Source organism: Nematolebias whitei, chromosome 1 (genome assembly GCF_014905685.2).
Source record: "Nematolebias whitei isolate Nwh7 chromosome 1, NemWhi1, whole genome shotgun sequence".
Classification (NCBI taxonomy): domain Eukaryota; kingdom Metazoa; phylum Chordata; class Actinopteri; order Cyprinodontiformes; family Rivulidae; genus Nematolebias; species Nematolebias whitei.
The window spans coordinates 64,228,800-64,239,121 of NC_056498.1; the positions used below are offsets into that span (position 1 = coordinate 64,228,800).

Consider the following 10,322-nt stretch of genomic DNA (forward strand, 5'->3'; position numbering starts at 1 on the left):
AACTAAGCCTAAGGTCAAAACCCTTGACCTTAAGAACCTTGTGGGACGGAAACTGTCATTTCATTGATTTGAATCCAGAAATACAGGTTCACCCATCCTGAGACTTTCTTTCTTGAAAATCAAGTGAAAGAACACTCTCTTTTTATTATCATTACCATTTTACAAATGTTGATAATCAAAGTGTCTTAGTTCAAACCATTTTAGATGTTGCAGTGAACTAATCAATTTTATTAACTGTAAAACAGTAACAATGATTTTTTAGTTGCTTATGCAAAGTTAGAATTCATGTTAAGGCCTGTTACAGAGTAATCATGTATTTTCTGATTTCTGTCTTTGAATGAGCAAGTGTAAGTTTTGTCCAAGGTCGGAGTCGAAGCAGACATGTGTCTTGTTTTAAAATCCTCTCAGACGTAAACAGAGGAGTTGGCACCTGTTTCTCCAAACTCGCCAAAATATTCCTCTCGCCTGTCTGAGAACAGTTTTAATCTGTTCCATAACAATTCTTGCTGTTTTCTGACTTCTAGTAACCTCTTACATCACAAAACACACCCCTGTCTGGTTGATATGGACCAATCAGGGACGCTCAAATATACCGGAAATAGAGCTCTTTGAAATGCCGGTACTTCCTAGTTCTCTCAGTTCGGTGGAGCGCGGAGAAGTTCTGAGATGTTCGCAGTTCTGTGAAGTCGTTTGGGAGAACAGAAGTCCAGCCATGATAAGGCTCTTCCGAGTTGGATTATAACATCTTCCACCTCTGAGTGGAACTTCTGAAGGACTCCACTCATGTGAAGTCCACTTGCTGAAGTGAGCTGGTGTCGGATGGAATCTCGTCACTACTTCGGACGAGTCACAGCCATCCTATGGAGACGCTGGACAGGTAGCGTTAACTGGAACTCCATATCTGCTGATTTATCTTCAGAAAGGTAATGAGTCAAGTTTCCTACCAAGCGTACCGAGGAAAAGCTGGGTTCGAATGGAGAGTGTCGGTTCTGGTCAACACTCCTCCTCACACACCATCTTTTACTCCCTTTAAACTTCATTTCCATCTTTAAATCCTTCTATCAAGTAGAAATCCTTCCAGATAATTTAGAAATGTCTGTGTAAAGTGCTCATCCACCGCCGTGTGGATAATTGATCATAATTGTACAGTTTTCATAAATGTCTGTGGTGAAGCAACGGAAAATCATGGCCGTATGGTTTTCCTGGTTGTAAAGCTGATTGTTTATGTTGTTATTTTCATATTTTGCCAAATTAATGTAAATGTTTGATGTTAAACTTTGATTCTGTAAAATAAATGACCACATTCATTTTGATGGGTCAAAGATAAATGACGTCTCACGTTTACATTTCATTAAATTCAATGCACGTTTTATTCAGTCCAGAAAAATGAAGAATCCGTTTTAATTGATGAATATATCTCAGCATCTGTTCATCTACATACTGTACATCCATCAGCTACCTCCTTGTAAATGGGCAAATTGTAAAACTGACAAAACATGTTCTAAGCAGTGATGCTGTAACTCAAACTGTCCTGCTGACTGGATGGATTGCCAAACCAAGGCTGGTCATGAAGTGTTGAAAAAGTGAGAGCAGAATCAAGCGCTGCTGTTTCAGCCTCTCTCATTGATAAATGCTGAAACAAACATGCAAAAAGGTCAGAGCTGTTTTCTTACCACTATCTTGAGCACAGAGCTGAAAATCTTGGTGTCTTCTGTGACGCCGCCAATATAGAGTGTCCTGGAGAAGACGGGAGGGTTGTCATTCTGGTCCTCAATCTTAATGTACACTTTGGCTGTGTTAGCTGTAAAAAGCAGACAGTACCAGGATAAATGCAAGTCCTTTGATGGACATTCATTTTTAGCCAGTTTCCTTTTTACCTGCTTTATGGAAAACCAACAGGAATGGTACATACAGTGTGATGCACCAGTCTGTGTAAGTCTCTGAATGTCAAGTGTCTGATAACTCAGTTTGATGCTTCCTCACAAATATACCACTAGAGAAACTGGCTAAAAAAAAATGTGAACTGCAGATGAGCAGAAGACGCATAATTTGGACTTATAGGAGTCAGATGCGCAAAACGTTTTATGGTCATCAGCTTGTCCACATCTTCAAAGGAAAGCTTGAAACTACTCCCTAGAATGCTTAGATATTTATTTCTTTACGCAAATAATCTCAGTATGTTATAATTAAAGCTTATTCAAATAAACACTCACCAATAAGGAAGTGTGCTTTGGTAAATTCTGAAATAAAGTTCTTATCCATTTAATAACTCAGGCAGCAGATTTTGTCTTAAAAATGAAACGTGAACCTTTCTTCATTTTGAAGCAATTTTCAACTACATGACGATAATGCTTTGAAGTTGATTTTCAACTTGCATGCAAAAAAAAAAAAAAGATAACTATTTTGCAATTCTCATAAAAGACTGTCACAATCTTTTTGGGTGAAGTTGACAAATTAGTGCCAATAATGAGAAGGCTAAATTTGTTTGGATTTCATAAAATATTAAACAGGGAGGAAATCTAATTGTGAAGTATGCTTCTGACTTCCTTCACTTCTCCATAAATAGATTGGGGAAAACAGCTTGATCAGTTTGCACTCTGTTTACCAATTCTTCACTGCAGTATCTACAGTACTTGCAGAATGAGTATATTTTATATCATAAAAATTATAACATGATGAAAACTGTTTCTCTAAGTAATTACATTTTGGCGAGTTCTAAATTGCCTCATTAATGATGATAGGGTGGTTTTCTCAACAGCCTGAGGCATGACAACAAACAGAGTAGCATACAACTATTTTGCACAGAGAATAATTAAAAGCGCAGGTAAACAACCAGAGAAAGCAGAAGCAAGACAACAAGTATCTAGATGTTTCATTACCGCAAGCACAAACGTGTAGGCTGTAGTGATGTCTGCCTGGTTAAACACGACAACCAGTTGACGTCTGCTCCTGATTGTGGTTATTGTGGACCAACCTGCTCTAGATTGATCATTTTGGCTTTTTCTATATGAAGTGTTATGGTTATATGGGGCTGCAAACAGAATGGGTTAAGGTGGTTAAGATTATGGTAATATAAATGGTTGGTTTTATGGTAGAAAATGAAATGTTTACATGCAGTTTTAAACTAGCAAAAACACTAAAACCAAATTGTATCTCCCCCCCCCCCCCCCCCCCCCCCATTTTGGACTTTTCTCTTATATTTTGTGCATTCACAACACGGAGAAGAGGGTCCTAATCTGTTTTAGTGATGTAAATGAAAAGTGAGGGGTTTTGTAAACCCTCTTTCAGAGGTATGTTTCAAAATGAAGAGGTATGGATTATACTTGCAAGAAGATATATACTTGCAAAAGATAAAACAAGTCTGCACAAGTGCAGTATTTTCCCCATTAAATAAATACTTTTACTTGCAGTAAAGCACAAAGCAAACAATAAATAAATGAAACATGGGGATATTTAGTTTGAAACATTTTGATTTATTACTAGCAGTGTCCTGATATAGGTTTTTTCCCACACTGGGAACAAGTACAAGTACTTCAGTTTGGGTACTTGCTGATACTGGGTACAGATATCGAGTAGTTAACAAGTTAGTAATTAATTATTGCACACCTTTAGACATATTCCTTTTCTTCAGAACACAACATTCAGTCTGCAGTCTTAACATAATCTTTATTTATCTCCAAACTACTGATTTTATTTATTTACGCTTGGTTACTTGATTATAAAGTATCTGGATGAGTTTATGAGTACAAGTACAAGTATTTGGGGCTAGTATTGGGCCCAATACTGATATCAGTATCAGGACAACAATATTTATTACATTTGACATTATTGTTAGTTATTCTTGACAAGCATAATGTAATGAAAAGTTGTGTCATATTTCCCCATTATAAATGTTTTATTGTCTCAACAAAGTTTGTAATGTCTAGTTTGGTGTCTTCCAATCCATTACGGTTGGGATTGTAGATTTTCTCAACCAAGTATCAAACAAATATAAATGCAAAGTTTGTTCAAGGCTTGGTAACTAGTTTTGCATGTTATTGTTAGGTGTATCTGTTTAACAAAAGAAATTGGCAATACCTGATAATAGATCAATTTATTTCCTGTTGTGGTGAAATATTCTAATTGCTTCTCTGTGACTTTGGGCTAAGGGGTACGACTATGGGTAGGGTAAAGGACAAATGGTAAATGGTATTTGTACTAAAATATATTTTTAAACTTTTTGTGAAGCTTTATATTTTTGCCCGACTGATATATCGGTAGGGGCTGATATTTTAGGCTGATATAGACATTTTGGGACCTATTGGTGTCTGTGATAATGGTCCCATTATGTGCCAATATAAAACTTCTATTTTTCCCCCTAAAATGCTGGGAAACAGCCGTAATGTAACCAAAAGAGGGTGCATGAAGACTACTTTCAAGTCATGGCCTTAAGTTTCAGTTTTGACATTCAGCACAGACAAAGCAGGGAACATTACTGTGTAGCATATTTTGCTGAACAGCGCATGGTATGTTTAGTTTAACTGATCTGTAAAAAAAAAATTCTTGATAATAAATCCTCCAATCTTCCAACCCACTTGCCACTTGCTACGTTAGCAAGCTAACAGTTCAGTTGCATCGCCTTCACAACATTAGCCCCATTGTCAGTGGTTAAAGCAACCAGTCTTGTTGGATTGAGCTTCCAGTTTGTGAGGACATCCAACTTTAGTAACGTTATCTTTGTCGTCTTCAAAGTCATGCATTGTTTGTCTGAAATCTTTACTTCTCTACAAAGAAAAATAAATGCTGTTACAGTCAACACTAATTACGTAATTAGGCCTTCACCATATGCGACTGACTGTGTAAACAATGAACAGGGGAGGGCATTTCTTTGTTTAGTTTACATTTATGTCACACACTTGATAATTGTATGGTGAAAAATGGAGAATAGAAAATGTGAAGGCACATTAGGAACATTGCTTTTTATGACCAGTGCACCACTTGTAAACCTGTTGTGGGACTAAGTGTGGATCCTATTTGCTAAGCTTCATGGTTGCTAACAACTGCGCTAAATAAACAAGGCCAACTCCACTCGCAGTTTACTTAAGATTATTGGGGGTGGACAAAGCTCTGAAAATTTTAGCCATTATATTGGTTACTGGCAGTCCCTCACCCCTCCCAATATTGGCATTGGCGATAGCCAAAATTTCCATATCGGTTGGGCTCTACTTTACGCATTTATCTTGCCCTTTTAAGAAAAAAAAAAAGGTGCACACATATTAAGAAGAAACCCTCTTTTCAAATATATCTCAGTTCCACTTATGCCATATACAGCACACATGTGTTCGGTGAACGATCCTCCCAACACTGCAGTTTAAGGTAAATGCAATGTCAAGGACCATTCTTCTGTTGGCAGGATTAAAAAAAAAAGGCAAATTTTTATGGCACCTCCACTAAGGATGCAGCAGTAGAATTGGACAAGCAAACTGCGGCATGTCAAATTACACACACACAATAGCTTTAGTGTGAAGCACATGGAGAGGACTCAAGGGGATAAGAATGAGGTCTGCAAATGTTTTCCCCTCCCCTCTCTTTGTAAAAGTAGCTATTTCCCCTCAAGACATAAATACATAAATACAGTGTATCCACTATTCTACTCCTCTTCCTCTCACACACTCATAAACATGCATAAAAAAAGCATCCATTAAGATTGTGTCTAGGAGAGAAAAAAATTGAAGTCCTTCAAAGAATGCAATACCTTTTAGAAAACATAGTCCATCTTTATTATATATACTAGCTTATTCTAGAATATATTATGTTCATATGTATTTTTGCACACTGTATGTATACCAATTATAAGGGCGCATACATCAACTAAGTCATGAGAGTGTAAGATGGCAAAGAAGATGACCTATTAGTCTAAAGAGTCTTTGCTAATTTAAAACATTCTAATTTATTACTGAAAAAAAAAACATATCCATCATTTCACCTACATTAATTAATAGAAGTAAGAAAAAAAATCTGCACTCTTGGCTCGAGTGCAAGATCTCCCCGGTGTGTGACATAGAGTCCTACATTTTTATGGTGTATGTGCTTGACTAGTGTTTACTTGTAATTACTGCCATTAGTATGTGAGAGACACACAGTATGAAGAAGAGAAAGGCAGGAGGAGTGTGTCATTGATTATTCATTCAACCTTATTTGTAGCTAGCCCTTCATTCATCATTATAGGAAGCTTGTATGTCAGTAAACTGGCCATTACTTGGTCTAATGATATTCCAGCTGAAGAATGGACATCAGAGATAGCATAATCTAAAGACAGTGTATGCTGCAAACAAACTGCATATTAAGTAGAGTTTCTTTTTATGAAAGTGGGAGCAAAAAACTATTTAGCTAAGTCTCCAAAACAGATGACTTTATTTGCACTTTACATACAAAAGGACATGCATTAAAGGGAATTTATGCTAAACAGATTTATGAATGCATTTGAGACAATCCTTTGTGAGAGTAGGTGTTATTATAACTTGGGTTGTTTCTATTTACATATTGTATACGGTACTGTACTGCATTTTGTACAGATTGCAAGTAAAAGCACTGAACATTCCAAAGAATACAGTATATTAAAAAGTCAATACACAAATTAAACAGCACAACTATTTTAAACAATCCTAAGCCTGGAATAGATATGAGCTCAGTTGACTATTTTATGATTAATGTTATGCATTCATCTAAATGAAAACAAATTAACACATTCTTGTAAAACGTCTTAGAAAATATGAATAATAATTCTGATTTAGTTTATTGTGGTGTTAATGCCATTTGAAAAGCATATTTGAAAAGGCAAAGCAATAAATTACAAGTCCTAATAATGGTGACACGACAATGCAAAGGTTAGAGCTGTTTCTTGTGTAAATCTGGGCTGCTGCCTTTCTGTGCTTGTGGTTTGCTCCCAAAGACCAAAAACACATGTTTGGTTAACTGACAAATCTAAATTGTCACTAGGTGTTTGGCTCTGTGATCGACTGGCAACCTGTCGGGTGTGTACCCTGCTTCTCACCCAATAACCACTGAAGCCATCACCAGTCCCCTGCAAACCTGCATGGAGAAGCAGGTCAAGAAAATGGACTCATAATAAATGTCCCCTCACAATCAAATCAAACAACATGGAATTTTAAATGTTATGGGTCATTTTTTGTCCAGCTGTAAAAGTGTGGTAAAAGGAAATTGTATGGTTGGGTAAAAGTTTTTGATTCACAATATCAGAGCAGATATTTTGTAAACCTTTTGTACCAGCAAAAGTACATGTAAAATTAAGCAAAAGTAATTGTTAATGAATTACAAAGGTTTTTTTTGTATGTTCTTCAGACATAATAAAACATGCAGTTTTTCTCATGCAAACAAAAAAGTACTTAGAAACAGCTTGATTTGAATGGACTAAACAAGAAGCAAATAAAATAAACCAGAAAACTTTATTTAACCATAATCACTCACAATGAGGGGTATATTAATGAGAAGTTTGGAAAATCAACTATAACAAATCATTTTAACACAAAAACTCACAAAATTATGAAAACATTATTTTTTGAGAGTGATTTTTGAAAGATGGCTGATATTTCTTACTTTTAGAAGGAACACGCAAGTTGGACATGACAACCAACATGGAGTCTGCCTGGACCCTGAGGACGTAGCTTGTTATATTCTCATAGTCCAAGAGTTTGGCAGTGGAGATGACTCCTGTTCTGTTGTTCACTTGAAAATGACCTAAAATCAAGAAGAAAAAGTAGGAATTGTCATAAAAACATAAGTGTGAAAAAATAACCAAATAAATGATGGTTTTGGAATGTTGCATACTGTTTTGCTGTGTTTTAAAGTGTTACATGGCTTTTGAAGTTCAAAAGTTGTCCATGTGCATAACAAATAAGGTCTGACAGGTTCCCTTTGCTTCTGTTCTTTTCATTAAATTATACACAAATTTTCTGCTTGAGGCTGAAAAGGCTCACATATTTCTACTATTCTTTTATTGCCTGGGTGTAATTTTCTTCATACTTTGCAGACAAGTGTAAACAAAGCAATCTACAGAGTTGAGTATTGCAAACAGTGTCTCTACTTCTACACAAAAGTAGAGAAAATGTTTAAAGGGGAAAAAAAAGCCTTATGACTGTAAACAGAAACAATCAATTTTTAAATAATGTATTTTACACATTACAGAAACACAAATTTAAAGTGAAATAGATTATTTGACTCAAACATAGTAACTCGTGTTAACAATAAAACATTGCTTTATATTTGTTAACATTTTTCTTATCATAAATTTAGAGTGAATTTTTGGCTGAGTAGGTTACGATAAAACATATTTTTGTACAATAACAATTAAACATTCACTTAGGGTTTGTTTAATGTGCGGTGTATGGTATGTAGCAGATACCTAGTTCATTTCCTGCAACAATAGAGTAAAATATGGTCTGATTGATGGCAGCAGCTAGAATAGTTCCTACTGGAGTGCCAACTGGAACCAATTCCTTAACAGGAGCAAACCTGAAATGACAAAAAAAATATGAGGCAAATATGTTTTTCAACATGGTGATAAAACTCTGTACTACAAATACAAAATAAAGCAAGACAGAGATAAAGGTTGATATACATTGTATGTATGTGTGTGTGAGCTTGGTAATGAACATAACTAAACTTAAAATAGTAAAGTTAGGGTTTCTGCAGAAAATGTCCAAAAATATAACAATAATGTAAAAATTGTTGACCATTTTATTCACAGGAGAAAAATGAGATTGTATTGGCTGCTTGGATACGATTACTGTTGACCTGTATAGAACCTAACCTAGATGGGTTAAATGTTACTCTAGTATCATCCAAGGTACCCAATGTCTGGCATGCATGACAATGCTCAACTTGCAGAAACAAGTACAGTGCTGGAAGGATCAACTGGACAACATTGGCATGTCCGCCAAAAATAGAAAATAAAAAAATACATGGAATGTGGCCTGCAAACATACAATAATTTCACCATAAGCAAAGAACTATAAGCAAAAAAAAAAAAAAAACTTAAAAAGAGGACCTGTTTGTAATGGAGATTAACTGTCAGGAGCAAAGGAGACCTCCTGCTTGATGTGCAAGCATATCATAGAATGGATAAGGAAAAGGGAATGTGGAGATTTCTACCTTCTGTTCACTAACTACACTTTGCAGTTTTCCCAAGTGGAAGGGTGGCATTAACGATCATTTTAGCAAGACTTACCTAATCTACAGAAATACTGACTTGGGCTTCCTTGTGCTCTTCAGCTTCTGGTTCCCTAGCTCACCTTCCTTGAGACCTGATTCCTTGGTGTTCTTCATGTCCATTATCCAGATAACGTTACTTCTGATACTCGTGTTCCTCGTCTAGGATCTTTAAAAAAACTAACAACTTTTGAGTCTGTCCTGCCATTCTCCCATCACCTATACTCACCTGCCTCCACTGTGGTTTACTGGCTGCTGCTGCAAACCTCCATATTACCGCCAAGCCTGTGAAACACAAGCCAAAGTAATATTATAACATCCTAACACATCTTCAATTTAAATACTTCTGTGGAACGAGATACTCACCTTTGTTGTTTTCCTACAAATCTTTCCAGTGTTCCTGTGAACCGCACCACTTGTAAATAAAAGCACTTACTATTTTGTCCTGATGCATACTCAGTAATCCAGATAGAAAAATCTATCAAGGTTAAGTCAGGTCCTCTGGACAGACTATTCTCTACTTACCATTTTACCTTCCTGAGTGGAGTCTCTTTAGTCTGGTTTGCTTACTCTGAGTTTTCCAAACAGAAATCATGTTAGAATGTTCTAGCCATGGCATGTCCTCCCAGAGGAAAACGGATAATGAACAGATTCACCATTCCATCACTGTACAGAACAAACACAGTGACCATAATGGATCTAACATAAGTAGATCCTCACCCAACAAAGAACCACCAAGGCCAACATGGAGAAACTGGGGAGAATGATGTTTGCCATTGATAAAAGATTTGCCGCCTTTTGGGTTATATTTGGCTCCGAAGACATAATCCAATAATCAATTGGATGGAGAAACGTGTTGATAGATGGAGCAGGTCTTGTTCACATATATGTTTACTATCAGCCATAACTCCTTCTAGAAAAGACACTAAGACCCCATAAAAGATTGATCTCTCTAAAGTACCCACCACTTATCATGATTTAGTTCCAGTTTTCAGCCAGCAACAGACCTTTATTTACCTCCTCATTGACCTTGATTGTGCTATTGATCTCCTTCCATGTGCCCCCTGCCTATCAGGTTTATACAACGTCGACCCCCAATGTAGCAGACCAAGGAA

At 36.3% G+C, this 10,322-nt stretch overlaps 1 protein-coding gene across 2 annotated transcripts in view; it reads right to left on the reverse strand.

Moving 5' to 3' along the window:
- pcdh15a (protocadherin-related 15a) overlaps positions 1-10,322 on the reverse strand; it is a 207,842-nt gene that overhangs the window by 32,306 nt on the left and 165,214 nt on the right. For both annotated transcript variants that reach the window (XM_037680065.1, XM_037680057.1), the window contains exons 24-26: positions 8,402-8,511; positions 7,597-7,737; positions 1,674-1,801 (exon numbers count right to left, since the gene is read on the reverse strand). In XM_037680065.1, the coding sequence (XP_037535993.1) occupies positions 1,674-1,801; positions 7,597-7,737; positions 8,402-8,511 (379 nt within the window). The remainder of the gene's footprint in view (positions 1-1,673; positions 1,802-7,596; positions 7,738-8,401; positions 8,512-10,322) is intronic.